Here is a 16,894-nt window from a genome sequence, read left to right on the forward strand (position 1 = left end):
TGGATCATTTAGCCCAGAAGTTTGAGACCAGCTTGGGCAATGTGGCAAAACCCTGTCACTAATAAAAATCCAAAAATTAGCCAGGCGAGATGGCACTTGCCCGTAGTCTCAACTATTTAGGAGGCTGAGGTGGGAGGATCTCTTGAACCTGGGAGGTCTAGGCTGCAGTGAGCCATGCCACTGCACTCCAGCCTGGGTGACAGAGCAAGAAAAGAGCAAGAAAAAAAGGAAAATTACTCTTCAGCCTATGTGCATAAGGTATAGATGAAACATACATGAATTTTATGTTTAGACTTGGGTCCCATCCCCAAGATGTCCATTATGTATATTCACAATATTCCAACCTTCAGAAATGTCTGGAATCTGAAACACCATCTGGTCCCAAGCATTTCAGATAAGGGAGATACTCAACCTGTATTCCTGTACAGGAATTATGGACATTTAGTCCATAATTCTTGGACTATTTTTCCTCCAGTGGCCTTGTCTTTGGTCCTATCTCAGATGCTCAATCTCTGGGTAGAAAGATTCCATAAAAAAAGAAAAAAAAAATCTCACTCAGTCTCATAGTCCCCGTAATATGGGATTTTGTACTTCTAAAAATTAAACAATTCTCCAACCTTACAGTTAATTATTTTCTTTATTTATATAAGCAGTAAAGTATTATTTGTTCACATCTGTGCTTTGAGAATATATCCAGAATCTGATGACTTCTGCCACGCTGGTTGAAGTCTGTATCATCTTGTACCTTAACAATTGGCATAGCTTTCTAAATGGTCTCCCTACCCACCACTCCCTACTTCCATCCCTGCATCTTTCAATATGTTCTCAACCCAGCAAAGCCATAGTAATTCTATTAAACTGTAAGTTGGATGATGGCTCTCCTCTGCTCAGATCTCCCAGTGTTTCCATCTCAATTTGGATCAAAAGCTCTTAAGTCTCTGCGGGTCCCGCACATACCTTCCCCTGTGACCTCTCTGGCCTCATCTCTCATTTCTGTCCCCTCACTTACTCCATTCCAGCCTCGGTGAGGACTCCTTGCCATTCCTTGAACATCTCAGGATCATACTTGCCAAATGGCTTAAATGGCTTTTGCAATTGCCCTTCTCTCTGCTTGGAATGCACTTCCCCAGATAATTCCTTTTCAGGGGGCTATTCAGATATCACATTCGCAATGAGGCTTTCCTTGACCACCAGAATGTAGGCCCCACCAAGGCACAGGCACAGACTTTGAAAAACTTTTTGTGTCTCTTTCAGTGCTGTGTTTCTAGTGCTTAGAATAGTGCCTGGCTTGTGATAGCTGTTTATTGAGTGAATTGTATGACTGTAGTGGTTATCAGTTTTTCTCTTTTTGTGTGAAGTTAGAGCTTCATTAAACAAAAACTAGACTGTAAACTTCATTTTTTTGGATATGCAAAATATTAAAATTAGCTTTATTCATGAACTTGCTTTTTTTTTTTTTTTTTTTTGAGACGGAGTCTTGCTCTGTGCCCCAGGCTGGAGTGCAGTGCAAGCTCCGCCCCCCCGGGTTCACGCCATTCTCCTGCCTCAGCCTCCCGAGTAACTGGGACTACAGGCGCCCGCCACCTCGCCCGGCTAATTTTCTTGTATTTTTAGTAGAGACGGGGTTTCACCGTGTTAGCCAGGATGGTCTCGATCTCCTGACCTCGTGATCCGCCCGTCTCGGCCTCCCAAAGTGCTGGGATTACAGGCTTGAGCCACCGCGCCTGGCCTGAACTTGCTTTGTTAATAAATCACTTTGTTTTTCAGCATGTTATAATTTTGAAGTAAGCCTTTCATATTTATGTTTAATCTGCATAACCTGGTGGATTGGGTGATGGTATCACAATTTTGTGGAAAAGCAAATTGAGGCTCAGAGTTGTTTTCTTCAAAGTACAGCTACTAAGTGGAAAGCTGCAGTTCAAACCTATTCAAGTTAAAGACACTTGTTTTCTAATTTAGAAACCATCTTAAAATGACAAAAAAATAGGTAGAGGTTTTATTTGAAAGCATGGAGAATGTGCCCCAATTTCTCATTCTGGGTTTTGTCTGCCTTTTGTTTCCATTTTGAAAATATGTAAAATAAATGGTTAACTTTAAAATTCCTGACAATGACAGATCAACAAGTTTTATTTCTCTCACCTGTGGAGGAAGTGGCCTCCACCCAGTTTTACTGAATTAGGAGGGAAGTGATTTTTTCAAGTGATAAAAAGAAATAAAATTCCATGCTCTTCCCAGAGGAGGAGTTCAACAATTGGGAAAGTGGCGTGAGACCATATGTTGGTTTGTAAAAGGATATAACTTGTAAAGATGTTTCCTTTGATGCCTGTGATGAATATAGATGTGTTTCCCTTCTAGAGGGTCCTGATTAAATTATGCAATTAAGAGCTGAGCTGAAGGATCTAAATATAGGAAGAGAGTTCAGGCCGTCCTGCTTTGTGTCTGTCGGTTCACCCCTACAGATGTGCATGTTTGTTGTCATAAACAGCACCTGTGAGATCAGTGGAGAGAGAAATATGTTCCAAAACATGAAATACAACAGGTTTTTTGTTTCTCTTTTTTTTTTTTTAAGGGATAGTTTTTTCCTCCTGTAGTTGATTCTATTTTCATGTGTGAATTTGATATTTGGATTACTTTTTTTAAAAAAACTTGACTGAGGGACTTTAGTATTAGTCAGTACTGGTTTAAAATGTAGACCTACTACTTACCAGAATATGGTCTGGAGAAAGTTACTTTAACCTCTGAGCCTCAAGTTTATTAGTAAAATTGAGATAATGATTTCTACCTTGAAGGATTGGTGTGAGGGGTCAATGTAATGTTTGTAAAAAACAACCAGTATAATACTTGTATAAGGTGGTAACTCAAATAATTTCGTTTATTAGCTACTGATGAATCATTCATAACTAGCCACTTCCGGAAATCTACCACATTTAGCATTCTTTGTAGTCTAAAATTGCTATTTTAGGATAACTGACTCAAAGAGAATAGTTTTTTTCTAAGAGACAACTACTGTAGACTTTTTTCTGGGGTAGTCAATAAAATTAAATCTTAAAATGTCTGTGGTCTTCAATCTTTCCTGTGTTTCAGGAGTGAGCATTTTAGGCCAGGAGTCTTTACAGTGTTTGAGTTGACATGAATGTGAATGGACTTTATCAGGGTAAGCTTATGGGGAGCTGGGTATCTTGAAAGGCTACCATGTCCTGAAGGACAGTATGCCATTACAAGCATGAATTTGGGAATGGGGATTCAATAGGATTAAGGAATGTTGTACAGCTTTTAGAGGAAATGGCAAGAAGATATTCAAAAGCCAACTTTATTTGTTGAAGTTGGGGACAATGAGAAAACTTTTAATTGCCTTAACTCTTCAAGTAATCATCTAATGAGAAAACAGATGTGACAGCTGCTATTTTATAGGGAATTCTGTGATTAAGAAAAATTAACCAGGTACTCTATTAGCAGCCTAGATTTGTCAGGATGGAAGGATTTGTGTATGCAGAACAGAACCAGAAAGAACTCTTAAATAATTTTCTGATACAATGAAGATATGTTAATAGCATACTTGGCACACCTAAAATACATAAACTACAGTTATATCCTTAGAGACTCTTGTCATTGTGACATCCATAAGTTCCTTGATTCCTTTTCATCAAGGAGATGCTACTTTTGAAATTGTTTGGCTGAAATTTCACAACTTCAGTGAACTTACAAGTAGTAAGCTGGAATTCAGTCTACATGTTACTCCTTTTGTTTTTGATTCCTAAGATTTCTGCTTAACTCTGTTGAGGGACCACATTGCATCTCTTGCTAGCATGTCACTTAAGTCTTACTGGAGAGACTGGAAGACTTGCTGTCAGTGTCTGTGCTTTAAAGGCAACAGTACCTGCATTATTGCATGACTATAAATAGGTTTTCATGAGCCAAACCTCTCTCCTATTTCCAACCCCCAATTTTTCCAGATTTAGAAAATCAATCTCTGACAAAAATAAATTTTCAATGGGAAAAATGTCAAACTAGCTATTCTGCATTGTCAGTCCCATGTATGGAAGGTTGGGAGGTGTTTGGAAGTAACCAGATCAAGGCTGAATAGTAAGAGGCTCAGTAAGATGGAACTTTACTTGTGGGTGTTTGTGACAGTAGGACTCTCCTGCTGCTGTGAACTGAGACCAGCAGAGTTCTGTGTTCTCTGTGGGTCTCCATATGGCTTTCTTGTGTAGGAATTTTGTTTAAATAAATTTTTTCCCCTACGGACTAAATCGAAATAGAGTTCATTTTAGCCTTTTTAGCTATGAAGTTAAACACTGTACTTTATGAAGTACATTAGAATCAGTAAAGAGCAAGGTTTTATCCATTTTCATTTTTCTGTTCTAGGGTTTTTTTTTTTTTTTTATTTCCCTTATTTTGCTTAGTGGTGAGTTTTATTTAGCTAAATTTGACTCATTTGAGATTGAGACAAATGTTGAAAGGTGAGGGCTAACTGCTGTTTTAAAACAGGAAAAAGGAATGCAAGCACTTCACCTGTTTCCTCCTCCAATACAAATACAGACAAATACAGCAGGTCCTCAAACAACCTCATTTCGTTCAATGCCATGTCCTTATAACATTGATGAGAAAAAACATTGCCAGCTTAGGCCACTGCCAGTGTGAAGTTTGCATATTCTCCCCATGTCTGCTTGGGTTTTCTCTGGCTACTCTAGTTTCCTCCCATATCCCAAAGGTGTGCACGTTAGGTGAATTAGTATGTCTACATTGTCCCCATTGTAGTGAATGTAGGTGTGTGTGTGAGTGCACCCTGCCATTAAATAGTGTCCTGTTCATGGATGATTCCCACCTTGTACCCTCAGCTGCTGGATCGTCTCGGGCCACTGCAACCCTGAATTGGAATAATTGGGTAAATAATTATCTTGTTTCTGTTAATCTTTCTTAAATGTATATATGGCTCACATTTATTTCAGTGTTATTTTTAGAAGTGTTTTGGGTCTTAGAAGTTTGGTGATGTTTTTGTGACCAGAAATGTCCTGTAGGAACTTAACTCTTGTTTATGTAAATTAGCCGATGCTAAAATCAATTTTGTTTTACATTGTTTCACTTAAAGCCACGGTTTCCAAGAACCAGTAAGGACTTAACTGTGTCTGAAAACCTGGTTAGCTCCTAATTGGAGTAACTGGGTTAAAGAAGCGTTTGAAGATATTATTTGTTGAACCAGATCAAAGAACATTAGTACTTTAGGGTATTTTCTGGAACTGAAATGACTAGATCCATTTCTGTTTTTATATTCACTGTAATGTCATTGGAATTGTATAGCAAATTTTAACTTGTCTTTTGCCTGTCTGCCTTAAGGGTGGATAGAGATTTATCATTTTTCTTAAGGAGTTGTACAGTAATCTTTCATTCTTTTTGTTAGGAACCATTTACAATTCCTACTGTCCACTACTCATCATTGTGTTCTACTTATTCCAGAGTTCTGTCTCCACCTGTCTTCATTTTTAGGGGTACTGTTTTTTAGGGGTACTATTTCTCTGTTTGGAAATGTGAGCAGGTGGGCCATTGTCTCGTAGGTTGTCTGCTGTTCCACATTTAACTAATAGTTATTTCAGCTTTATCAAAGTTTGTAAGTTCCCAATTCTTCTGGACTTCTGATTAATTCAGCCTGATTTTATTTAGGGCGATTGAGTATGATTATGATCCCCCTCCCGTTTTGTGAATTTTTCCATCTTTTACCAATAAATGTCATTGTAATTCTTTGCTTACAAGATGGCTTGAAAGATGCAAGCAATGATGGATTGCTCTTTACGTTTTAAAATATTTATTGGCATTAAATTTCTGAAATAATATAGTTTTTGCAACCTTTGTGTTTTTATGCATTTTTAACCCTGCATCTTTAGTGTATAATCTTCTGTGAGTCTGTGGTGTCTATAAGTGTCAGGAATTTTTCAATAAATTGAAAATAAATTTTTCAATTTATTATCCTTTGGAATCATGATCTATTTGGACAATTCCATCTTTGTTCGGACTATGCAGTTGACTTGAGTACCTAAGTGAAATGGAGCAGGTTAGAAAAAAGTAGTTTATTTTAGAGTAATGAGAATTACATTACAGGTCCCCTGCCATGTTCCCCTTTGACATTTTTTGATGTTTTAATTTAAGCACCTCAAACAAGGCAGGAGTTAATCTCACCAGGCCTTGAATCCTATCCAAAATTGGATGTTAGGATAGATGACACATACATTTCTGTAACACTAATTAATATTGCCAGTTAATTTTGATCACTTTCTACAACATGTCTCTGAGAGATCTTACATGTCCATGGCATCTAATGAAGTGTATTGTGAAATGGTTTCATATATTAAAAATACTGAAAATTTGTGCAGTTTGCTCATGATCACTCTGAAGCCCACCATAGGTCTACTTTGGGAGCTCAAGTCCTACTTTTTCTGTGTATTTACAAGACCAGTCTATCTGATTAAGAAGATATCTGGTGATGTAAGTCTGGAAACACACATACGTAGTTTTGTTACTTGGAAATATTTGTTTCCAAAAGAAAAAAAAAATGGATCAAACAGAATTTTTTTTTTTTTTTTTTTTTTTTTTTGAGGCGAGTCTCAATCTGTCACCCAGGCTGTAGTGTAGTGGCACAATCTTGGTTCACTGCAACCTCCACCTCCCTGTTCAAGTGATTCTCTTGCCTCAGCCTCCCAAGTAGCTGGATGTACAGGCATACACCACCATGCCCAGCTTATTTTTGTATTTTTAGTAGATACAGTGTTTCGCCATGTTGGCCAGGCTGATCTTGAACTCCTGACCCATGATCCGCCCTCCTCGGCCTCCCAAAGTGCTGGGATTACAGGCGTGAGCCACCACGCCCGGCCGATCAAACAGAATTTTTATAAAGGTGTCTTTAAAAAAAAAAAGTATCCAGCTGTTAAACATTTTCAAAGTGAAGTTAATCAATACCCTGTACTTTTAGTTCCTTAATTCTTTTAATCTTTGTGCCATGATTTTTTACTATTAGTTAAGAAAGAGTAATGAACCAAAGAACAAGAGGTAGGAGGAGAAAATAGTTGCCTGCTTCATTTGACAATAGACCATTTATCTTCTGTCGTTTGCCTTTCTTAAAGTACTGACAGTTTTTGGATATTTTTCCCCTAGTCACTTTTTGTAGCCTGTATTTTTTTGTTTATTTTATTGAATAATATAATTATTCCCTCAATATTTAATGGGAGCATTTGTTTAGTCTGTTGAATTCCATGCTGGTGCAAGAATTATAAAACAGCCTCTAGTCTGAAGCTGATACAGAGAGTGGTTGGACATTTTTTGTTTCTTCATCTTTTTATTAAAGGTACTTGGGTTATAACATTTGGTGGTTACTCCTTCCTTTAATAAATTATATCTTCATGTACAAATTAGAGTAATTTAAAAAAACTTTCTATGGGAGTTTGTGATCTATAACATATTAAATGGAAGAGAGTGCATTTTGTTGATATTCACAAGAGTTGGATCATTTACTTGTTGCTTTACTAGATGAGGCCAAGATGAAGAAAATGCTCATTTGTTCTGCAATTGGCTGATTAGGTTTACTTTAAATATAAAGCAAGTTACACAGCAGTTAAGAGTACTTTAACATTTTTTTCTTTTAATATTAAGGAATAACACATAAGTTGGAAAATTAAATAGCCATGTCGAGTAGTGTAAGAGTATCTTTCTAATTTCACTTCCGGCAATTCTGATAGAAATCCTTCCCATGGGTGAGACTCCTTAGGAAAACGTTCTGAATTTGGAACACTGCTTTAAACTACATTATATATTTTTTACTTCTCCAACCAGATCACACTATCAATCCAACCTGATTTCTAAGTAGAGTATAGATGTGGCTTGAGCTAATGAATTGATTTTTGTGGGTTTTTTTTTTTTTTTTTGGTAATTAACAAGTATTTGCATAGAAAGGCTTTTTTAAAAAAATCAAAAGTTACATTTTTTCGTTAAAGAGTGTTTGAAAAGTTTAGAAAAGGAGGAGAGAGACACATTACTAATCTTCCAAATCCAGTCATGGTTAATATTTTCATATATTTACATAGTTGTTCATGGTACATATAACCAGCCATTTTATGTTCTGATTACAGTTTTCCCCAAATTATTATGTAGTCTTTATGAACATAATTTTTAAGGGCTATATAATATTCCATTGAGTGGATGTATGCAGTTTACTTAGCTATTTTTCAATTATTAGATGTTTCTCCTTTTTTCCCTGTTATAGATAATGCTCTGATGAAAATCTTTGTGTGAAAACTATTTTCCCTTTCCGGTTCAGAATATTTCCTTAGAGTAAATTTCTGAAGGTAAAGTTGCTGGAATAAAGATCTCAATATTTTTAAGGCTGCTGGTTTTTTTTTTTTTTTTTACTAGATGAATACTTTTTTGTCAGTGTGAAATGTTTATATTTGGACAAGAGGGAAGGAAATCTCTGTTTGCTGACTCATGTTTTTATTTTGCACTTTAAACTGATAAGGCCACTTAGCTTTTGACATAAACTAAGGCAGGAAGTACAAAAAGGGGCAGAAAAAAAGTAGTTGTCTTGCCAAGGCCATAATATCATGGACTCATTTGAGTTCCTTATAGGAGGTAGGTCACCTGTTTGACTTGTATATTAAAAAATGCTTAACTCAGGTAAAAATTAGTCATCAGCCTGCATTTTGTTTTGTCTGTGCATGTTTATATGCAAAGTACTGTGATCCTTTCACTTTAATTTTTGTGAGTGGCCTCATGACATTTACCACCAAACTGGCTTCTATAATGTTTGGATACCCTTGGTTTAGAATTTTTTTTTTTTGCTCCCAGTATGAAGAAATTTTTCTGTATTGAAGATATTACCCTAGTTGTCTTTCTAAAATGTAGATCTAATCATGCTAATTCTCAGATGTAAAACCTTCCACTTGTCCACATGATGAGATTCTTCAGTCTTGCCCCTGCCTTCGTATCAGCCTGTGTCATCTCCAGCTGGATTAAACCCTAGCATTTCTATCATGTGTCTGTTAAAACAAGCCATTTGGAAAAGTGGTTTAAAAATTCTGGCTTTAGAGCCAGGCAAAATAGGTTCAGATCCAGGTTCTGCCACTTGTAGCTGTCTACATAGCTTTGGACAAGATGCTTAACTTTTCTATATTTTATTTTCCTTACATGTAAAATAAAGAAAATGATAGTATTTACTTCACAGTAAATACTAAAGCATTGTTGCTGAGATTAATCTGGTTAATATATAAACAGCAGTGAACAGTGTTTGTCAAGTAATGAACACACAAAATGTCTGCTCTATTGTTTTGCAAAATTCTGCTTATCCTTTAAGTCTGATGTTTTCTCTTGGAAAAAGAAGTTCTGAAATCTCTGGAATTGTTCTTTCCCTTTCCGTTTTTATATATTATTGTTTGTAGGCTGCTATAACAAAATACCATATAGACTGAGTGGCTTATAAACAACAGAAATTTATTTCTCAAAGTTATAGTAATTGGGAAATCCAAGATCAGGGTACCTGGATGGCCTCTTCTCACTGTAACCTCACATGGTGGAAGGGAGGAGAGATCTCTCTGGGATCTCTTTTATAAGGGCACTATTTCCATTCACAAGGGCACCATCCTCATGACCTAATCACCTCCCAGAGGACTCACCTCCTAATTCTATCACCTTTGGGGTTAGGATTTCAGCATGTGAATTTAGGGAGGGGATACAAATATTCAGACCAGAGTGGTGTTGATACTTGTTTTATAGCCTTTATCACATGGTATTAGAGTTAGTTAATAGTAGGTAAATGCACAGCACGTGGGCCTCCTCTTCTATTATTATTGTGCCCGTGGGCAACGGTATAATCATAGCATTTCTTCTGACTGAGTCCCTGGAAGGTCACCTAATAAAACATCTCAGTAAAGTCCTTTAGAATTAGCATGCAGGTTAGCAATTTGCTTTATGGGAGTTAGTTGTTTACACACTGGCTTTCCCAATGGATTGTGAGCTCCTCCAGGATGTTAGACATGTTTGCCTCTGTGTCTCCTGTGTCTATCACCGTGCTAGGCACTTAGGAGACACTTAATACAGCTTTGTTGAATGAATGCCGATTTGAATAGTTAAAACGAAAATCTGAAATGGTGGTTCTTACATACTACATTGCCTAACACTCTTGCTTTATATAACAAGTGATTTTGGGGGTATTTAAATGTGTTTGTTATATATTTTTAAATAGCCCCAAGTTATTTTGATACAAACAGCCATTCTGTTTAAAAAGTATTGGTTAAAATGTTAAAAAGCTGTTTTTGAAGTAGAAGAAATGGACATATAGAATATGAAGAAATACACTCTCTGTATAAATTGTTCCTAGAAGCCTAGAAAAAAGTTCTTGTTCTTTTGCAAAACTAACCTTTTAGTAAAAAGGAAATTATCATATCAATAGGTACACTCTGACCAGGTGTGACTCTTGATAATAGCATAGTTTTGTTTTCTTTCCTTTAATGTTAAATGAAAATAAAAAAAACTAGTAAATTTGGGTGAACTCTTTACTTTAAGAAGGAAAACGGCAGACTCCCTATAGCCTCCCAGATAAAGTTGACATTCCATATTTGGCTTTCTAAATTCTTCAGGGAGCTAAATTATTCATCAGGCATTTAGTGAGAATCAGCTATGTGCCAGGTACTATGCCAAGTTCCAAAGGTAAGAAAATAATAAGTTGGAGTCCCACATCATTTTCATTTCCTGTAGTGAAGATGACAGATGTGTAGATTATCACAGTGTAGCTATCGACATGCACAATTTGCCATGACAGCTATTTATAATAATTATATATTTTTTAATTTCTGAGGCTCACTAATGGTTTCCCCCATTCTAATCCATTTATTGGTAATTTGTGCCTTTTTTATGTATCAGTTTTGCTAGGGATTTATCCAGTTTTATTAGTATTTTCAAAGAATCAACTTTGATTTTATAGGTTTTCTTTAGTATGCTTTAAATTTCTGCTTTCATTTTCTTCTACTTTCTTTGGGTTTATTTTTCCTTTTAAAAAATCTTTGGTGGGTATTAGAGTGTTAGTTTTCAGCTTTTTTCATTTTCTAATATATGCATTTAAGACTATAAATTTCTCTCTGTGCCTTGAGCCACATCCTACATTTTGGCTGTGTTATTTTTACAATCATTTAGTTAAAAATATTTTCTATTTCTGCTGTAATTTCTTCTTTGACCCTTGGGTTATTTTAAAGTTTGGTTCTCTTCAATAACAATGTTTTTATTGATTTCTTATTTATACTGAGATCAAAGAATATATTCTGTATGATTTTAGTCTTTTGATACAGATTGAGATTTGGTTTGTTCATTATATGGTCAATTTCAGTAAGTATTCCATGTGTATTTGAAAGTGTTATGAATTGTACAGTTGTTGAGTGCTGTGATAATATGTATATAAATTGGATCAAGTTTTTGAACACTTTTTTTCCTGTATCAATTGATTTTTGTTTGCTTGTTTTATCATTTACTATGTTAATCTCCCACTGGGATTGTGGGTTTGCCTGTCGTTGTAATTGTTAGTCTTTTGCTCTATGAATTTTGAGGCTGTTACTATTTACATAAAATTTGGAATTTAAAAATCTACATGGTGGCTCAACTCATCAGTATAAAATGTCCTTTTTTTCTTTTTTCTCCTTAAAAATCTCTGATGATACCTCTTACTTTAAAGTCTATTTTATCTGAATGGATAGCTATGCCAGCTTTTTGGGTAGAATATGCATAGTGTATATTTTTCCACTCTTTTGCTTTCAATCCTTGTGTTCTTATATTTAATGTGTGTCTCTTTTAAGTACAATATAGTTATATAGTGTTCCCCCTAACTCTGCCTCTTAGTTGTCATATTTTAGTCTATTTATATTTAAGTAATTGCCTATACTTTGGGATTATATCTAAATCTTACTATTTTCTATTTGTCTGATCTGTTGTCTCCTTTTCATATGTTTTGCATTAATCATTTTTAAAATTTGTATTTGATTTTTAGAGACAGCTCTCACTCTGTCACTCACGTTGGAGTGCAGTGGCATGATCATAGTGCCTATCATAACTCCTAAGCTCAAGCAGTCCTCCTGCCTCTGCCCCCTGGGTGGCTGAGACTACAGGCACATGCCACCTTGCCAAACTACTTTTTTACTTTTTGTAGAGATAGGGTTTTCCTGTGCTGCCCAGGCTACTCTGGAACTCCTGAAGCTATCCCCCTACTTTGGCTTCCCAGAGTGCTGGGATTACAGGCATGATCCACCACACTGGGCCAATCATATGTATTTTTTTAGTTCCATATTTTTAACCCATCTATTAGCTTGTTATAATTTTTAATGTATTCTCTCAGTTGTTGCTTTATTATGACGTGAGTTTATAACTTATTGTACTAATAATAAATTATACTTTACACGGACTGGATAACACAAGGACTTTAGAATGCTAACTTCATTTATCTCTTTTTGCTGTTGCCATGCATTTTAATTCTACATATATTTTAAACATCATGAGACATTCCTATTGTTGTTTTGTGAAGTCAGTATTCATTTAAACTTACCCTTATTTCCTCTTCAGGAGCTTTTCCTCATTTCCTGCAGTTCTTTGCTTATTTCTAGAATCTTTTTCCTTCTGCCTGAAGAATTCCTGTTAGTATTTCTTTTAGTGACAATCTACTGTAAACCAGTTCTCTCAGATTTTGATTGTTGGAAAGCATCTTTATTTCACAATCATTTTTTGAATGTGTTTTTCCTCTAAATGTAGAGTTTTAAGTTACCAGCTATTTACATTTGGCACTAACGTTGTCATTTCATTGTCTTCTGGTTTCCATTGTTTATACTGAAATGTCAGCTGTCAACCTGATTGTACTTACTTGAAGGTAATGTACCTTTTTAAAGAGTTTTGTCTTAGGTTTTCAGGAATTCTACTGTAATATGACACATTGAAATTTGTGGATTTCTCTGTGTGTATCCTTGGAAGCTGTAGGGCTTCATGAATGTATGGTTAGATGTCTATTGACAGTTTTGGAAAAATCCCTGGCTAGTATCTAAAAATATTGCTCTGTTACAGTCTTTCTTCTTTTCCTTTAAGACTCTACTTACGTGGTGCTAGACCTTTCACTAGATCCATTATGTCTCCTCAGTTCTTTATTTTTCATTTTTTTCCCTCTCTTTGCATTAGTATGAGCATTTTTTACCAATCTTCCTGCTCACTAATCTTTTATTCTACTGTATCTAGCCTGTTGTTAAGTTCATCCTATTTAAAGTCTCATTAGTTACTATATTTTTCAGTTCTAGAATTTTTATTTCATTCTTCTTTATGGATTCTAGTTCTCTGTTAAAATCTTCAACCTTGTCTTCTCTTTCCTTGACATACAAAGTAGTAATCATTAATACTTTAAAGTCTGTTTCTGGTAACTCCATTACCTGGGTCACCCCTTAGGTCTGTTTCTATTCTGTTTTGTTTTGGTCATTTGGTCCTGTTTTTGGTATGCTTGATAACTTTTGGTTCATTGCCATACACTGTGAATTTAAAATTGTAGTGACTAAGGTTGATGTCTTCCTCTATAGCGAAATTGTTTTTCTTCTGGCAAGCTGTTAGAGAGCAGTACACATCACCTAGACCAAGGCTAGGATTAAGATGACTCTAGGTTGGTTGTAAAGACTGCTCCATTTCATTTTTGCCCTTAGACTGGGGCATATTCCTCCAGGAGACTCCATTGAAAGCCTAGACTATTTACCAGGGTTTCTCCTCAGCAGGCCCTCAACTCCATTTGTTGTTGTGTTGTTATTTTGGGGTTCTTCAGCACTATGAGGCTACTAGAAGCTCTGCTTAGTTTGTAAGCCTCTTAGTTACCTCTTTCTGCTTGGCTCCTAGACCTTTTGCTACTCATAGCATAACTATTGGCAAATCCCTGGAAAGGAAGAGTGGTGACAAATATTCAGCTCACTTCATTGCATTTCCCCTCTCTCCAGGATCTTGGCCCCCTCAAGTCCTGCGTGCCTTGGTTCCTCTTTGATGCCTTTAAAAAGCTGGGCTTTTGTTTGTTTTCTGGCTTGTTTGTTTGGAAGGAGGTTGGTCTGATATGTGCTACTCCAGTTTAGCCAGGGTTTGTACAAAGTTAGCCTCCTTAACCTTTTTCACATTTTATGTTTTCATGTGCTGAAGGGTAAATAGAAAGTTTAAATGAAGCAACTTGGCTGAAGAATTTGGTACAGTATGTGTCCATGTGCTTTATTCCTTTTATGTCAATAAATAGCAAAATTTTTAAAGCAGGAGATGTATTTCCTGTCCTATTTGCGCTGTAACCCATAGACACAGGTTTGTTCACTGAAGAAATACCCTAAAATATTACTACATTTATATAATAGGAATTTTCTTTTAGCATAAGAAATATTTGTAGAACAAACCAAAAAACAGAGATACTAGACTAATTTTTTTTTTTTTACTCCCTGTTGCTTTCAGTTTTTGTTGATTGAGGTGTTTTGAAATATATTTTTAGAGGTTATAAGTGAATCTAAATCTAAAATATTACAATGTCTTTGGAGAACTTGGACTTTTTAACTTTGTTGCTTTTATCCCAGAGCTTTTGTTAGCAGTGGCTTACTTTTTAAACTGCTTCTCAGTTTACTCATCTGAAAAGTGGCAGCAACTGTATTACCTAGCTCAAAGGATTGTGAAAAGCATTAAATGCTATGTATCAGTCTGCTTTGGTTGCCATAATAAAATATCATAGACTGGGTGGCTTAAATAACAGAAATAGATTTTATCTTCATTCTGGAGTCTGGAAAGTCCAAGATCAAGGTTCTGGACAATCCAGGCTCTTGTGAGGGCTCTCTTCCTGGCTTGCAGATGATTGCCTTCTTGCAGTGCCCTCAGTGTGTGGGCATAGAGGCTGGAGGAGGGAGATAGCAATCTTAAGACCACCAATCCTATCAGATTAGGGCCCCACCCTGATGACCTTATTTAACTTTAATTACTTTCTTAGAGGCTCCATCTCTAAATATAGTCATACTGAGAGTTAGGGCTTCCGCATATGAATTTAAGGGGTCACAGTTCGGTGCACAGCATACCGTGTTACATAAAAGCATTTAAAATAGTACCTAGCACATGGTGATTACTTAATAAATTTGGTTGTATGGTAGAGATGATTCTAACCTTTTTTTTTTTTTCTTTTGTAGGTGCTGACTGGGTTACTTTCTTAAACACTAGGAATGGTAATTTCTACTTTTCTGGACTTCAAACTAAGAAATTAAAGAGACTTCTCTGTAAATAAACAGATCTCTTCTGCTGTCCTTTTGCGTTTGAAGACGCCTTTATTTCACCGTATCCAAGGACTATATAACTAGTGCTGTCATTATGAATGTGACAAGTTTATTTTCCTTTACAAGTCCAGCTGTGAAAAGACTTCTTGGGTGGAAACAGGGCGATGAAGAAGAAAAATGGGCAGAGAAAGCTGTTGATGCTTTGGTGAAAAAACTGAAGAAAAAGAAAGGTGCCATGGAGGAACTGGAGAAGGCTTTGAGCTGCCCAGGGCAACCAAGTAACTGTGTCACCATTCCCCGCTCTTTGGATGGCAGGCTGCAAGTCTCCCACCGGAAGGGACTGCCTCATGTCATTTACTGCCGTGTATGGCGCTGGCCCGATCTTCAGAGCCACCATGAACTAAAACCACTGGAATGCTGTGAGTTTCCTTTTGGTTCCAAGCAGAAGGAGGTCTGCATCAATCCCTACCACTATAAGCGAGTAGAAAGCCCTGGTAAGTGAGTTATTTTATGTTGATACAGTTTGTGTGCCCGGTACTGGATTTGTGTTGTTTAGAACATCAAAAGAATCCCTGTCCTTGTTTTTAGTTGTAATTTAAAAATATTCAGGGAAACTGTATGTGTGTGTCTGTGTGTATGTAAGAGAGAAGGCCCTTGAGTGTTTCATACATTTTAACAGCTTAATCATCTCTAGTTAACATTATGTCTTGGGAGCAGGCTATGACAATTGTCATTGCAGTACTAATACCTCTAATTTTTAATAAATTTTCTTTCTAAATTTATTTTTTATGTCTCATATGGTTCTCTGCATTTCTCTAGATAAAATTATCTATGAATTGTATTCTAAGGGAAGAAAATTAGGAAAGAAATACAGTATTGCTGTCTATATGCTTGAAGGAAGTATATCATGAGGATAGTTGCCAGTGACTTAAACCATTTTGAACTGAAGAACAGCACTTTTTATCGTCTCTGTGACTTTTGCTGTGGCATGTTTCCTGTGGTGAATATGAAAGAATTATGTTCTTCTATGGAATTATTTGATACTATTACTTTATAAATATACCTAGTTTTTAACATGTATAGTCTTTTGGAAAGGTACAGTAAAGGATATATTTTAAAATTTGTATGGTTTTGCCCTCAAGTTAGAATCTACATTCTAGACAGTTGGATCATTGGAAAGTGATTAGATAGTCAAGCACTTACATGTCTCATCGTCAGATTGGGACCAATTTCGTTAATGGATTGGCTGTTAATAGTTATTGGGGTACTAAGGCTGTACATTAGAATCACATGGCTCTCCTCCCAGAAATCCTGATCCTGGGATAGCCTGGTAATCTGTGTTTTTAACAAGTACTTCAGGTGTTACTGATGTAGCTATTGGATTGGGGTTTGGGAATTACTAAACTAGATCGTGTAATAACATGGTTTTCAAATAAAAGGCATTCTGTATTTTTGTGGAATATTTAAGACATTTTTTTAAAAGATTTTAAAGACGAATAGTATAACAAACATCTTTGTATCCACTACTTATTTTAAGCAATAAAAGATTACGTGTAAACTGGAATCGCTGCTTTTGCTCTTCTGATCCTGCTCCCTTTGGTAACCACTGTTCTGAATCTGATGCT

The 16,894-nt window shown here is 36.1% G+C and overlaps 1 protein-coding gene across 6 annotated transcripts in view; it reads left to right on the forward strand.

Annotated features, from left to right (window-relative positions):
* The window catches only part of SMAD1 (SMAD family member 1), a 77,014-nt gene that overhangs the window by 17,945 nt on the left and 42,175 nt on the right, over nt 1–16,894 (forward strand). For 4 of the 6 annotated variants that reach the window (XM_045392916.3, XM_065545553.1, XM_065545549.1 and 1 more), the window contains one exon: nt 15,186–15,763. In XM_045392916.3, the coding sequence (XP_045248851.1) occupies nt 15,364–15,763 (400 nt within the window). In that variant the 5' untranslated portion in view covers nt 15,186–15,363. Of the gene's footprint in view, nt 1–581; nt 3,709–4,619; nt 4,886–15,185; nt 15,764–16,894 lie in introns of those variants that run through there. The other 2 variants (XM_074040527.1, XM_065545552.1) reach the window with 2 other exon arrangements.

This window comes from Macaca fascicularis, chromosome 5, assembly GCF_037993035.2.
Source record: "Macaca fascicularis isolate 582-1 chromosome 5, T2T-MFA8v1.1".
NCBI classification, from domain to species: domain Eukaryota; kingdom Metazoa; phylum Chordata; class Mammalia; order Primates; family Cercopithecidae; genus Macaca; species Macaca fascicularis.